Below are 16,027 nucleotides of genomic sequence, written 5' to 3' on the forward strand. Positions count from 1 at the left end.
CTTTTTGTTCTGCAGTCATGTTCCTTGTTTCCCCAGCTGAAGAATATGAGTACTGTGTACTGACGTTATCTTCTGTTACTTCCAACAAGTCCTTCACCTTCTTATTTAACTTATGTCTTCTTTCCAAGCGAGAATATCCAGGTTTCGGTTGGATCTATTTTAAGGTGAATTAATTAACCAGCATAATAATACATTCCTGTTTTTTAACTATTTAATTTGTTTTATTCTAACATCATTATAAAGTATATTTAACAACGCCAGTAATAAGCATTTCTTCCTCCCCCACCATCCTTCTTATTTTCATTGCAGGGAAACTTACCTCCTGATTATCGGATAAGTCTGATTGATATTGGTTTGGTGATAGAGTACCTGATGGGAGGAGCATATCGCTGCAATTACACCCGAAAGCGGTTCAGAACACTGTACCACAATTTATTTGGGCCCAAGAGGGTAAGGAGCAAGTTATTTGCCATCTGTATGACTGCACCACTAGCAGGGATTACCATAGCTTCTTAGATGGTTCCAGGCTGGGGGGATCCACATGCACACGCTATTAAGTCTACAGATTCATTTCCATTATGTTCATAGCAGCTATTTCACCACAATGCACCGCAAGCCAGCCACTGATACAAGCTACATTTTTTATTAATTTAATGAAAAAATTATTGGGTCCTGCTGCCCTGGTGAGACCAGGACATGAAACAGTCTCCTCTGGCTCTAAAATCTGTAATTATGAGTATCCACAGCTTTCAAAAGACAAGTCTTTTGACCTGTACCAATAATACCATGGGGCACCTGAGTTAGACCTGAAAAAATTTGTGTTTTGATAGACTCATTTCCTATCTCATGGCTTATCTTCTTGGCTGTGGCTTGAAGGTGTCAGGGCAAAGAAGCCAGTAACTCAAAATTGGCTTTATTGGCTGGCTGTGGCTCCAGCAGCATCAGTGGGCTCATGGCAAAAGCATCATTCAGTATTTTTGTGGTTTTCATGTTTGATAGATTACAATACTGTGAATCCAAAGTAAGTTTACTATCTTTGTAAAACATAAAAGATATTTATTGTCACCCATAATGTCACCGACCCAATCCAGCATGAAGAAAAATCTGCTCAGCTGCTCCCAGTAAGATTTGTAGTTCTTTCTTTGCCTATTTTTACCTCACATTTTCATTTCCTGTCTCAGTTCAGATTTTAGCAATACACACCATTGAATACTGTTCTAAGTGGCTATAAAGAGCATCAGCTCTGTGAAACGGTTAGAGCCAAACACCTGAAAATGTGTTTGTTTGTTTCCTTACACTTTCATTCTTCACTTTTGAGAGGAAAGGTAGTAATTGTAGCTGCTGGGAGACACTTCCTTCCCTTAGTCACTCCATCAAGAAAAGCATTTGAGTAGCAATTTCACAGATACTGAACCAATATGCAGAGCAGCTCCACAGCAGTCAATAAAAGTGTGCCAAGGGAATGGCCAAAATACTGATGTACTCCAGAGAAATCCATTCATGCCTTAGCAGTAATTCTATCTCTTTTCCTCTAGAACAGCCCCAAACCAGCTGTAATTTGTACCTGAATCCAAATGTATGTCTTCTGTTGTGTGTTTTCATTAAATAGGGTCAAACTCAAGGTTGAATTACATATATATATGTAAATATATGATTGATGTATATATGTATATTATATTACATTACATTGAATTACATATATATTATCTATATTATATATTGTCTATTATATACTCTATATTATATGTTGTACATCACGTTCCAGACTTCGCCTGTATGTATGTATGTATACATATATAGTTGTAATTTTTCATCACCCTTCTGGGAGAAATAACATTTTTCTAACTTTTTTGTACAGCCAAAAGCCCTGAAACTGTTGGGAATGGAGGTAGGCGACCTGTGATATATCTTAATGTCTTTTCCTTCTTTGACAAATACGTGCTGTATCAAGATAAAGTTTAAATTCACTGTAATGAAGGTACCAATAGTGGTTTTCAAGTTTTGTATGAGAAATGTGCCACACAAATTGTATTTTTCATCCACGTAACTTGTTTACACAAGGGCCAGAATAAGAAACATTTCTTAATAAAACTCCAGCAGATAGATAAGAGAAAAGAAGGCTCTGTCCCCTCTACGCATCATTTTTCTTTTCATGAAGATTAAACAAAATGTTTCAGACTGTCAGGCCAAGCGGAATTTCAGTCAGATAACTATATAACTTTAAAACATGTTCAGAGAAATGAAGCAGTTGCAGAGAATGATGCAGAAATCTTTACATGGATCAAATTCCTATCAGTTTTGTTGACACTTTTGGCTACCCCGATGCTTCAAGGAGCTAGTAGTGTTTTCTTGTTTATTTTATACAACAACTGTCATTTTGCTGTCCACAGATGCAGCACAGAATAGGTTAGCTCATCTGATAAAAGCAGTAGGCTAAAATGGGAAAGAAACTAAAGGTGAAAGAAATAGCAAAAAGCTGGAGAAAGAAGGGATAAACATGGGATACAAAGGCAGAATGGGAGTGAAGAAAGGAGATTCCTACTCTTGTGAGAAGATAAAGGGAGAAAACACAAGAATAAGCAGGGAGGGAGTCTTCAGCAGACCAGAACATTCCCTGGATATGTACTTTCTGGAGGTGGAACGAGGTGGATGCATTACATCAGATGTTATATTTGGAGTGAACTCTTAGCTTTATTTTAATGGTGGCTTTTCCAAAATGGTTCTGGATATTGTGTGATTGTGCTCTGTGTTCTTAGGGAGAAAGAACAGCTCAAAGTGATAGTCCAAAGCTCTTTTTCCCTGTGTTTAGGTATGGGGTTACTGACTTCTTAATTACAGTGCATGGACCAATACTTTTTGTGTCGTTTTCCTGTGTTAAATATTTTGTCCAAAAAAGCTGAAGGGGCTGGCCTGCAGGGAATGTGTTTGACATCTCAAGTACTGACTCCAATGCATTGTGTGAATTGATTCAGTTCCTTCACTGGTGAAAAAAAATTCTCTACAATTCTCACAGGATGATGTCCCTTTGCGGCGAGGGAGGAAAACAACAAAAAAAAGAGAAGAAGAAGTTGATATTGATTTGGATGACCCTGAGATCAATCATTTCCCCTTCCCATTCCATGAGCTGATGGTGTGGGCTGTGCTGATGAAGCGTCAGAAGATGGCCCTCTTCTTTTGGCAGCATGGGGAAGAGGCTATGGCTAAAGCACTGGTGGCCTGTAAACTCTGCAAAGCCATGGCCCACGAAGCATCAGAAAATGACATGGTGGATGACATATCCCAAGAGCTGAACCATAATTCCAGGTGAACTTTCTTTCATGTACAGTTTCCTGGGTTAAAAAAAAAAAAAAGGAGAGAGGCTGCTGAACCTGCCTGAAATTTGCTTATCTGTACCTTGCTTTCATTTCTAACTTGTAGGGAAAATGCAGTCTCTTTAGAGAAAGTCTAAATGGCTTTTAAACAATCTGTCTGCCAGAGAAGCCGAGTTGCTAGCAGTATAACTTCTGAAATGAGAAGGTGTCAAGAAGGCAATCAAATATCTATATTATCTACTTGTTCTCCCTGAGGCCTCAAGAGTCAGGCTGCAACCTTTGTCTGTGCTTTTTCAAGACACCTTGTTCATCCCAAGTAGAACAATTGTTGAAATCCTTACGAATGTAATATTCAGGCAGAAGTGTTAATTAACCAAGACCTCATGCTTAGGTGAGCAAGCCAAGATACTAGATTCCATAATAATCTTTCCTGATGTTAAAAGTCTGAGACACAGAATTTAAAAAAGGGCATTGGACACTCCTTTTTCCAGGAGACTTGAGCATGAAGCCATGGGGAAACAGCACAGAAGCAACACTCTAAGCTGCAGATAACCAGAGGATTTCAGCTAGAAAATGTCAGGGAGGTGGGCAGGCAGGTGGGAGCAGACAGCTGGTAGGTGTGGGTGCTCATCACTGCTAAGTCGGGGCACTTATTTAGATGCCTACCATTAGCCACTCACATTTGAAAATGTGAGTTTCCATGTCTACAGTCAGCATCATGATTTGCGAGATGGAAGGTGATGCCCCCCTTGCAGAGGCTGTCAGTTGCAGAGGGGTTTTTTCTGCAGCAGGCTGCTTGGGCTAATGGGAATGAACGAATGTCCCTCTGTTGCAGGGACTTCGGCCAGTTGGCAGTGGAGTTGTTGGACCAGTCATACAAGCAGGACGAGCAACTGGCAATGAAACTGCTGACCTACGAGCTGAAGAACTGGAGCAATGCCACATGCCTGCAGCTCGCAGTGGCAGCCAAGCACAGGGACTTCATTGCTCACACTTGCAGCCAAATGCTGCTCACAGACATGTGGATGGGTCGTCTCCGGATGCGCAAAAATTCTGGCCTAAAGGTCAGCACTGTTTTAAAATAAAATTAACAGTCAGAGGAGTTCTAATAGATGGTGATGGGCCTCACAACAAATCAGTAATAACTGGCTCAATTACCCATATTTCAGCTGTTTTTTTGAAGTGACATTAAGCAGGGTATATTCTTCCCGTGTTCATTTTTTCAGCAGGGAGCTTATCACAAGCCCAAGTTCAAGCACATTACTTAGTTTTTTCATCATCTTTCTCAAAATCCTCTCCAGCATCAATAAGAATTATCAGGCTACGAACTGAGCCAGGAGGTTAGTATGTCACCCTGCTGGGATACGTAAGTTAGCCAAGGTTTTTAAAGATAAATAAAGAAAAAGGATGTGTAAGTGAATTAACCACTAGTGAAAGGTACTGATCCAACAACCTTTCCCAGAACAGGCCAAAGCAAGAAGTACAAATTTTTACAAATTTTCGTGCAATCCCCTGCCAATCTTTCTGATGACTGACCTGAAGGGGAATACCTTAGAGGATCTAGAGGATAATTCAATTTTCAAAGCTGTTTAAGCTTTACTTCCACAGTTAGTGAAACCGCTAACAGAGCAAGGTGAATTCTGGGAGTTGAATTTGTGTCCATGGGCTGGCATCTTTCACCTTCACTGAAGTACTCATCAGTCAGTATATAACCAGGAATTGCCTCTTCCTCCCAGATGACTGAGAAATATTTTCAGTGAAGGGGTTCTCTCTCCTGCATTAATCACGTGTGTGAAAAGTGGCAATTGCTCAGCTGTTTTGCTATGTGAAAAGATGTTCGGTAATGGCAAGAATGCTTATGAGTACGTGCATCGTCATCGTACTGGCTCCAATCCATTGACAGTGATGAATAAGGATAAGTGGCTGATAGCATTCTCACCATCCTCCTGCAGGAGCTGTGTGTATATATTGTTCTGCTTACAGTTAGAAAGCATTCTCACATTTGGAGTCATCTTTACTACCTATTTTCTGACTCAACTCACAGGCCCATTGTCCTTCAGAGGGACTGCTGCCTTGTTCACTGCTTGGCTTTGCAGATATTCAACCTGGGTAGATGGGGATCAGTGCAGGAACTCATTTCCCACTGCATGCTTTCTTCTTCGCAGCATGCATCTCTTAAGCCATAAAATAGACCTTTCTTTCACAATGAATAACTGAAGGTAACAGACTCTGTTTCCTTTCAGCTTCTTGTAACATCAGGGCTTCACAAGGATCCTTTACTCAGTTTCTAGTCTGTGTTTTATTTCACTGACACTCATTAGCAGGGCCTGTTTAAAGCTAAAGCAGGCTACAAGCTACATGAGCAAGAGGCAGCATGGCAAATAAATAAATGTGCAAGTATGAGTCATGGATTATTTCCAATGAACAATTTTCTCCCATCGAAACTGGCAAATGGCAAGAAGGCTGAATATAATTCTTTAGAGTCTTGCCGGGGATGTATAGCACCAATGGGAGGGGGAGAGGCAATTTTTAATCCTGCCTGTTCTTAAAAATAGGTTCTCTGGGAAGCCAGGTCTGCCCATCACCCCCTCTCCCTGGACACATCCTTTTGCAACAAGCCGAGTGCAGGAGCAGTGCAGGCAGCCTGGTGCTCAGCTCTTCTGAGGCTGGGCACAGTGTTCATATACACTAACTGGTCCTAATTGCGGTACTTTGGATGGTTTCAGCAACACACATGCTGTCTGTTGAGATGATGAGCACAAGCAGTCACCTTCCCTGACCTGCCAACAAGCTAACTATCTGGTTTCACAGTTATTTAGGGAGAGATTTATAACAAAATCATTTTCCATGAGATCACAGCAAAACCAGGAAAAGCTATTGTTTTTGTGAATACAGACAGGCCACTTCTTCTGGTATAATTATGACGTCTCTTCAGTTATACTACTGATTTAACCCCAAGCATCGTTCATTGCGTATATCCACACAAGGTAATTTTAATGGTTTCTGCACTCCCACATCATAAGAGAGGGAAGGCAGAAAAGAAAGAGCTGGCATTAACATGAGCATTACATGGCTGCCAGGTTACTGAAGCAAAACCTAAGGGGCCCACATAGCTAAGCACATCAGCATTTGTTATTGCTGGTTTTGCCTTATCTCCTCAGATCCACACACACTTATGCCTTGACTACCTGTGTGCATTAAGTATGGACATGGAGAGCTTGAGACCTATTAACCTTCTCTGTAGGAATTAATACTGTTTGTGTGTCATTTACACTGATATTGTCTCTTACGTAAAATGCAGAAATTTGCAGGTCCAAGGTCTGAACACCCCTATGGTCCCACCTGCCGTTGACCTTATGTAATATTTTGTAAATATATTCTGGTATGTAACAATATGCATCTGATGAGCAAGCAGATAAAATATTCAAGAGAGGCAATTAGCCATAGCACTCACAGCAATACTAATAAAAGTTATGTGCTCTGTTTCACTGTGGAGCTCTGAAAACATTAACCCAAGTGACAAATACTCTATTGTCATAGAAACTCACATGCACGCCTATCTTTCTTTTCCTAAATGTCCTCAGGGAGTTGTTCCATATGATACTAAGTAACCATCATGATTGTAATCTGTTTACTGTGATGATTATTGTTATCATTATTATTGCTTTAGGTAATTCTAGGAATTCTACTTCCTCCTTCAATCCTCAGCTTGGAGTTCAAGAACAAAGATGATATGCCTTACATGTCCCAGGCCAATGAGATCCATCTTCAAGAGAAGGAGCCAGAGGAACCAGAGAAGCCAGTGAAAGAAAAAGAGGAGGAGGACATGGAACTCACTGTAAGTGCCGACAATAAATCACCAGCCTCAGTGCTGTCAATTTGTTATTCCCACCCCTGTGGGCGTTGCAGGCTGCCTGATGGCTAAATTTAGCAGATGATAGGATACCACTCTTAACACTCCCCTCTCCTCGGTGGGACTCAAACCAGACAATTTGGCATCATTGTGTCTCAATGTTGCAGCAGTGCATGGTGATGCTGAAGCATCATGCTGTGACGTAATATCCTCATATTTTGATTCAGTTTGATGCCATGTTGTCTGAAATAAATGCATGAGATTTCAGAATTGAAATCACTCAGCCATGATAGATGAATGGGCCTCTCTGGTAGAAAAGCTTGCTAAGTCTTCCTTTGGGTGGAAATGCCCAAAGATTCATAGAAGCTACAGATTATTTTTTTTTTCCTTTGGTTAACTTCATTAGAGGGGAAGTAAGTGTGCAAACAGGCAAGAAAAATGATGAAAATGTTTTTCTAAATTCTTTATGAATTTGTGGTCATTGCCTCTTACACATACACACATGCAGTTTTTAATCCACTGAAGACATTAGCAAGCAGCTAGACAGCTCAGCCCTTACTAAGAGCTTCTGCAGCTCAGCAGAATTGTGTAAGGACGGACTTGTCTGTATTAGTAACATAGCCTTAGAGTAATAATTTGCACCACAAAGGGAATCAAATAGCTAAAGCTCTGAAAACTATACAAGTCACCTACTTCCAGCCTCTTGTTCTCAGACTTGTTTGACACTTTCTAATTTGGGCAATTGTCATATGACCTATCAGACCTGCCAAACTTTAGCCTTAGCTTAGTTTTGTTTGCTTTGGTTTGAGTTTGATTGTGTTGTCTTTAAAAGGCTTAAAACTCAGCCCCAGTTGGTCAAGGTCAGGATAGAGGCATAGAATTAAAAGGGATTTTCCTAGTTAATTAAAAAAAAAAAAAAAAAAAAAAAAAAACACAAAACCCAGACTGTTTCCCACAGGCAAACAGCAGGAGCTGCCCACAGGACCCCGTCTGCAGGCAGGCAGAAGGACCTGCCTACAGGACCCAATATGCAGGCAAGCCGAAGGAGCAGCCCACAAGATCCACCTACAGGACCCGTTTGCAGGCAAGAACCTGGCCGTTGGGAAGGACCAGAAGCCAGAATAGCAGCAGTGGGCCATTCTCCGCTCATTAGCTATTAATTGCAGTTTACTATCCCTGGCTTCTGATCTACTTATGAAGTGCCTATTCAAATCAAATAAGCACTTTGCAAGCTGCCTTTTTCTTGGCAATGGGGAGAAATTTGGGGAGGAAGTAATTTCCATCTCTCTGCAGTTATCCCAGCTCCTGGTTTCTTGTCTACAATACTGTGTTTCCTTTTTACCTTCTGATCCCTCCTACAAGAAAGTGATGTGTGAACTGGATCTGCTTTTCTAGACGAGTCTTAGATGCTCCCTCCCTTCTATGTGCTGACAGTCCTACTGCTCTTTCCTGTCATTGACTCTGCCTTTAACTCCTTCAAATTTGATGCATCATTCTAGTGACGTTTCAGACACTTACAGCCTTTTCTGTAAAATAAGAACTGTTTCTGTGGAGTCCAGCAAGTTTAGAAACAGTATCTTTGGTACGCTACTGCTGACTTAACATTTCTGCATATAATCTATACTGTGCTTTAGGACTTCTAACACAGCTTCTTCACTCAGGTGCCCTTCAGTGGTGAGGAGAGATGATTTGCTAGCAAAGAGGCCTTTGCAAATATTTCTGTGGTTAGATGCCATAGCCAGTTATATTTAGTCACCTTCAGGTACCGTGTCAGGGAGTGTTCCTACCTGACATGTTTTAAATATAAGAAAATACTTTAGATTGAAGTTTTGCATTGTTCCAGCCTTAGTCAAATGGTCTGGCATAAGTTAGGTGCGATCTCCTCTCCACTGATGAGAGGATGCCTGCAAGACTGTTTGGGAAGTGCCTTTGTGAAGTTTCTCTTTAGCCACACATATTAAGGATACCTTCTTCATAGTTCATTAAGATTAATAATTGATTGTGATGTCATATCACAAATGTTTAATCAGTTGCTGAACTCTGGCTCAATAGATCAATCACTCACCCTAACCACAGCTTATGACTATTGTATTCAGAATGACCTGCATATTTTTCTCCACATTTTTTCCTTTCAGAACAAACAAATAGATCTTTTTGGTGATTACTACAGTTTTCTTTTATTCATTTATTTAATTGGCACATCATTGTTTAAAATATTTTAAAAATTTTTCCATGGTTGGGTTTCTGAGCTTTGTTCATCTTAAAGCTTAAACAAACAAAATTGATGAACTAAAAATCATTTTGGTCACCTCAAAAGTCCATTTCTGGCAAATAATGTATCATCCAAACAATCTGCTTAATTCTATTTCTAATCATTCCCAGCGAATACTTCTCAAGTCTCTGTACTCCTATAATATTACCTCCATATGCATTGTTATAAAAGTACTGCTAAGATAAAGAGATCACATTTAGTCACAGTCTGTTCATTGATTTCTTATGAAGTCTTGTGTGTCCTGCACTGCTAAGCCCGGGTGACTAATGGTAGACCAAAAGAGTCAGTTTCTTCCTCTGGACTGCACTTGTGCAGAGTGGATGACGTACAGGGCCACAGTGATTTTTGCGCTATTTTACACCTCATCTGCACAGAATAATGTGATCACACAGACTACAGCAACAGTGAAGTAAGTCTCCGCATGGGTGCATCTGCATGCGAGTATGTATTTGTTTTATGCTCCTCCCAAAGGATCTGGTGGGTTGCTGAACATTTGGATACACTATAAAGATGTAGTGTTTATTCACTGTAAACTACTTGTTACTCACACCTGCTTTTGACTTTATAACAGATACATGAGAGTGCTGGGCACACATTTCTTTAACACCTAGATGCTAGGCAACAGACTCTCCTTATAGCAGCTACTCACAAAAACACACTTGAATACTGCTCTCATCGCTGCTCCCTCAGCACCAAGGAATTTACTACAATTTATGCATGGAGCTGCCAGTCACTAATCCTGAATATTAGACATAGAGGAGTAGAAGGGCACTAAATTCTAAAGGCCAGGGACATTTTGTATTTGTACAATGTCCTGACCAGGGCCTTAATTAGTTGCTGACTTTTAGGTCAGTCAGAAACCCCAGCAGTCTACCCTCATCCCAAAATAACACTGATTCTGGAAACCATAACTAGGAGCATCCTTATCCCTATTCAGTGCCTTATTGTTTGGGTATTAGAGTTCCCAGTAAATAGTCTTATTTCAGAACACAGAATAACCCATCTAAGTCCTTTAGAAGATGTTTCAGTTGTTGTTTTGCTCATTTTGTTCTAATTTTCCACATCAAATAGGAAGTTTAGACTTCCATGGGCATCACTAAAAGTCTGAGTTAGGACTTTTCATCAGCAGCAAAGCTAGTTGTGTTGGCCTCTGGGCTCACATTATCTCATCGGTAGTACATATGCTTAGCCTTTTCTCCATGGCAAGAACTAACCAAATATTATATCACTAAAAATACAGTTCTTAAGATAGGAAAGGTTGAAGACTAGTGTCCTTGTGCCCCTGGCCCATCTCACCCACCCCGCTGGGGGATGGTGCTTGCAGCATCTCACATGCCAGCAGCAAGGCACCCCTTCAGCTGGAAAATGGCAGTGGGAGACATTGCCAGTGGTCATGAGGCAGAAGTGCTGGCCCTCGCCCTAAGGAGGGATTTCCCTCCGTTTCTCCGAGGGTTTTCAAAACCCCCCATACTGCCACCACACAACTGCCCTGGCACTCTCCGTGTCCTTCACTGTGGTCAGCACCCAGGATGACTGAGCTCCTGGTACTTTAGCCCTGTTCCTCTGTATTCACCTTAAAGGACTACTGAGCACATGCAAAATCCAATTTTACACACCTGTAACTCAAAGGCATTAAACCCTTTTTCCTACCAGTATTTCAAAGCAGAGAACGGTAACCCTAGAATGACTACCATGGAGGCGGTATTTCCATACATAGTGTAGGATACAATGGGGTGTGCAGACAGAGGTATATTATATCCATCCAGCTATGTACCGTTTCCACACCAGTTCTGTATGAATATACGGTAAGTCTATATGTAGCATGTAGATTTCACTAAGGATAAAATTTGAAAAGCCTATGATCATTCTAGCAGGACTGAAATTCCTGTTATTTAATTATAAAACAGATAAATATATTATAGGATAATTAACATATATTAATGCAAAAATGCACAACCCAAAACTGTCCTGATTCCCTATCAGTGAACAGTCTACAATTACATAAAACAAAATCTGGAGGAAAAAAAAAAAAACAACAGAATCCTGATTAGAAAAATCTCCATGTAAAAACTATGCGCACATCAATCCCCTCAGGCTAAAATGATGCATTTGTACTGTACTTTACAATGTAGTTGAGCTGCTGTCGGGCTTACCTTGCATGACTCATGGGGAATCATGGACAAAATTGTGTATTAGAGAAAGAGATGGCACCCACACAGAGCAGTGTCTTGAGTTATTCCCACCCTATTGCTTCCCCCTCCAAGTGAAAACACATTTGTTCACATTCGGCATTGCAGCTATCCTGTTAACACAGTCACTTAGGTTATTTCTGTATGTTTCTAATGGGCAGGCTTTTCAATTTGTTAATGCTGTGATCTAATTAACAGTCAGGGCCATCAGGTCAAATCCAATTCCCAGACATCTCAGAGCAATTTGCCATCTGTAGCATGGGGAAGGGGAGAGGTTAGTATTATATGATACAATTAATTAAAAAACAATTATAACAATGCTATAACAATTATAGCATCATTATCAACAAAAAAGCAATAGCAAACAGGAAATCAGCATCCATGAGCTAAAGCATTAATCCAGGTACTGAAGGAGCATTATCCTAAAAACATCCACAATTCACTGATTCCAGTGAGAGCAAAGGGGGTGTCAGAATTAGTAAATTTATAAAATTGTGAAGGATTTAAACTCTCTAAAATAATCCCTTTCACTAAAACACAGCACTGCTCATTTTTAAAGCTGCCAGCATTCTTTTTCACTCTACTGCAAAATTCTTGAGCACCAGAGGGCAGCAGACACAAAGCCTTGGGAAAAGCTGCAGAAAACTCTGAAGCACCAGATGGCAGCTTTCCCTAAAACAGCATCAGGAGGTAGAGAAGCAAAGAAATGAGTACCTTCTTGGGCTGCAATTTTCCCAAAGCATTCAGATCATATTCCACTTTTTTTCACAAACAAACAATCCCTGATATAGATCAGGGAATCACTTTGGCTTCATAGACTTCAGGTAACGATATCTGGGGTTCTGTGAAGTTTGTGTAATCTCTGCTACTATAGTTATATTCAGTCTCATGTTCTTGCAGACTATCTGCTTATCTAATAAAAACCCTTCTCCTCTGCTTAACAGCCACTTCATTGTTTTCCTTTTTTAATGAAACTCTTGATGGACTTTTAAGGGGTTTTATGTGCTCTGTGCAAATCAACAGGAGGTATATTTAATTTTTTAATATGCATTGTTTTATCAACATTTATGGCAATGAACTTAAAAACCTGCAGGCATAAAATGGAAAAGGAAATAGGTAACTTCATCAAAGCAGGCTACAGTTTGGAGAGGATCTCAGCAGGTTAGTTTCAGTGCAGTATACTTGTGTCCTGAATCTTTGTTCTATTTTATTAAAAATGTGCAGGGCAACATCTGTGCACAGTCAAATTCAAGACTATAAGAGACCATGTGGAAAGTAATAATACCAGATGAAAAAAATAACTGTATAAATGAAATGAAAGAGAAATATTAGGCAGGAGCCATCTAGGACCATACACAGTGCTAATAATGTTATAAATTATCTACACTGACTGAAAAAAAAAATGTGGTCATCAGTTTATCATTACATATTACTATTTTACAGGACCAAAGACCTATATGAATAGCCCCACATGAGGCCTAGAAAAAGGAAGAAAAGGAAAGATTGTGATTCTTACTTTTACATATGTGACAAGTGCATCTCCAGGTCAAATAGCTCACCTGAAGCTGATTAGTTAAGTATGTGCTGAACATCCTGATGAATCAGAGAACACAGAGATAGATAAAAGAAGGACCTCTTTATTGAAAAACAGTATGTCTGGCATCTAATTGTTCTCATTAGGGGCTTAGTTTTCCATGTTTTTAAGTTGCAGATGAGAACAATGTTAGCTGCAGATATAGTGAAAGTTTGCTTCAGTTAACATAAAAGTATGAAAGTGCTTTGATCTACTTGTAGAAAAACATTATAGGAGCATTTAAGTAAAAGCATCATCATGCAATCCCTGCATACTTAGATAGAACAGTTGTATCTCAATTCTTGCAATTGCTTTCATGTGCAGGAGTGCTACAATCTATAGGTGCTGCCACAAACTAAATAGTAAGAACTTGCCCAGGGCAGTCTTAGTCTACTATTCACAAAAGAATTGTTTCCGAAGAACATTTAATCACGCTGTACTCTAAATACAAAGGAACACCTTCTTTTAAGCATGAACTTCAGTGAGTATATAGTTTAGTCACTCCTTCTACCTCTCTGCAGCAGAAGTTAAGAGTAAACAAAATATTACCGTCTTTTGCCTGTTAGGTTTCAACTTACAGCTGAGGACTTCTTAAGTATGTGTTTCTGGAGCTCAGCGTAGCTCTTCAGTGAGTCTGAATTGCAATGGTAACAGTGAGATCAAGCTTAACTGAGGCAGTGCATGAGCAGTCTGGAACTTCATTATGGAAGAAGCTACAATCATGTAGAAGGATCTTTCAATCCAAGGCCTTAATGCTCCAGTGAACTCTACTGGTCAGTCCTCTACATCCATGTGAAGTTCACTGTGGGACCATCACCTATGACAGATCCAGTGATCAACATAAAAAGAGTCGCTGGCTTCATTGCTTCCAGTCCAGCAACTGCCAACTCATCTTTCCCCCTGTTGTTCTCTCTCAGTCTCAGCCTTATGAGCTTCTCTTTGTTTAAAACCAAAACTTATCTGTTTTCTGTGTGCATCTGTTTATTGTACAGAAGTACACTACAAAAAGCTGTTGTCAGGTAAAAATTTTGCTGTCCGTATAGCAAAAAGGAGAAATGTTCTCCACATCTCAGACTTTGTTCACCAGTCAGGAATTTCACACTGGTGCTCACAGTTGCTGCCAAAGCATTGCTTTTTCGGTTTAAAAAGTATTAAACAGCAGCTTCCCTGCAAAAAAGATAATCTGAGAACAAAGCATTTTACGCCTAGCTATGGTCACCTGGTTTTGTCTAAAAATCAAGAAATCAGAGAAGTTTTGAATAGTTCCCTTTTGAAATTTCAAAAAATAGCTTAATTTGTCTTTCACAAAGAAGGAAACACAAAAATGTCCTTTCTTGTAGGCAATGCTGGGACGAGGGAATGGAGAGTCCTCAAGAAAGAAAGAGGAAGAGGAAGTTCAGAGCAGGCACAGATTGATCCCTGTTGGAAGAAAGATTTATGAATTCTACAATGCTCCCATCGTTAAATTTTGGTTTTACACAGTAAGAAATCTTTCCTGTTATACTACTACTGTTTGGATGAATACTGAAATTGGATTAAGGTCATCTTGTGTATTTCATTGAAAGTCTGCATCTGCGTGCATTGGAGGGCTTACCCGTAAATAGTTTAATAAAAACTTTTTGTGGAGGTCAGCTAGCACTTGCAAACCTGTCTAAGACTTTTAAAGACTACCATTTCATTCAGGAAGTTAATGGTTAAAATTTGAATTACTGTATGTTTTTCTTCAAATAAAACAATAAGTGGCAGTTTGCTGCAGTCAGTGTTCCCAAGGAATTCCCTGTAGGAGAATTCCCAATAGGAGAGCTCCCAATAGTAAGCCCAATGGGAGGCTGGGCTGAATTAGGATATACAATTGTATAATAATTGATGAAAAAAAGAAGCAGATAGAGCACGTCTTTTCTTGGAATATTTTTTCCTCGTTCTGTTTTGACTAGTCTGCAGAGTGCCTCTCAGAGAAAGTGTTTGTGCAAGTACCCACATGATAACAAAGACATGAGTAGCAGCTAATGTACATTTTTCAGGGACAAATTATGTCAAATCAGTATACTCTCCCTGCGTTATAAAGAAACAGACCTTGCAGATGGAGCAGAAAAAAGATTATACCATATATTTTGACTAAAGTAAGTCAGTATCAAAAACTTTACAGGGTATTCTCACAGATAAATTAATAACTGCTATATTAAAGTTACTATGTGGATACAAAGCTTTTTGGCAATTAGTCCTCAAGAGTAGATATTAATTATTCACTATCAAGCTGGAAGCAGGGATTGGAAAGGTTTCCATTAGGGTCTCTCCTATATCAGGTTCTATCTGACATTTTCATTCAAAACTTGGATGATGGAGTAGAGATTAGTTATTAAATTTGCAAATTGCACTAGAATGTAGAAGGATGAGATCAAAAAGTAAAATGAACACAGAAAGTAATCCTTTCAGTCTCCTTGGCTGGAATATTCTATCCCAGTTCGGTGTCTGCATCAGGTGACAAGTTTGGACTGGTTTGAAGGACACAAAAAAGAACAAGGAAAATGTTTCAAGAGGTCTGTAAAACATAACTTAAGGGGAAAGCTTTAAGGAAGTGAGGTTGTTTTCTCTGGAAAAAACAAGTCTGCAGAAGGAATGTAATAGTCTTCAAGTATGCTGCAGACAGGAACAACAAATCCTTGCTGAATAGGACAAGAAGTAATGGTTTAAATTGCAGCAAGGCAGTTCTAGGTAAGATGTTAGGAAACAGTTTCTAACTGCTCTGAGAAGTACTGTCATAAACTGTGTAAGGAGACAGTAGGTTTTCCATTATTAGTGATTTCTAAGTCTATCTTATCAAAACATATG

General features: G+C 39.7%; 1 protein-coding gene across 2 annotated transcripts in view; it reads left to right on the forward strand.

Annotated features, from left to right (window-relative positions):
• TRPM3 (transient receptor potential cation channel subfamily M member 3) overlaps positions 1-16,027 on the forward strand; it is a 287,376-nt gene that overhangs the window by 233,490 nt on the left and 37,859 nt on the right. The window contains exons 13-18 of one of the 2 annotated variants that reach the window (XM_076361851.1): positions 310-450; positions 1,859-1,888; positions 3,014-3,303; positions 4,147-4,375; positions 6,982-7,149; positions 14,539-14,679. In XM_076361851.1, coding sequence (XP_076217966.1) covers positions 310-450; positions 1,859-1,888; positions 3,014-3,303; positions 4,147-4,375; positions 6,982-7,149; positions 14,539-14,679 — 999 coding nt within the window. The remainder of the gene's footprint in view (positions 1-309; positions 451-1,858; positions 1,889-3,013; positions 3,304-4,146; positions 4,376-6,981; positions 7,150-14,538; positions 14,680-16,027) is intronic. The other variant, XM_076361852.1, reaches the window with a different exon arrangement.

This window comes from Aptenodytes patagonicus, chromosome Z (genome assembly GCF_965638725.1).
Source record: "Aptenodytes patagonicus chromosome Z, bAptPat1.pri.cur, whole genome shotgun sequence".
Taxonomy (NCBI): domain Eukaryota; kingdom Metazoa; phylum Chordata; class Aves; order Sphenisciformes; family Spheniscidae; genus Aptenodytes; species Aptenodytes patagonicus.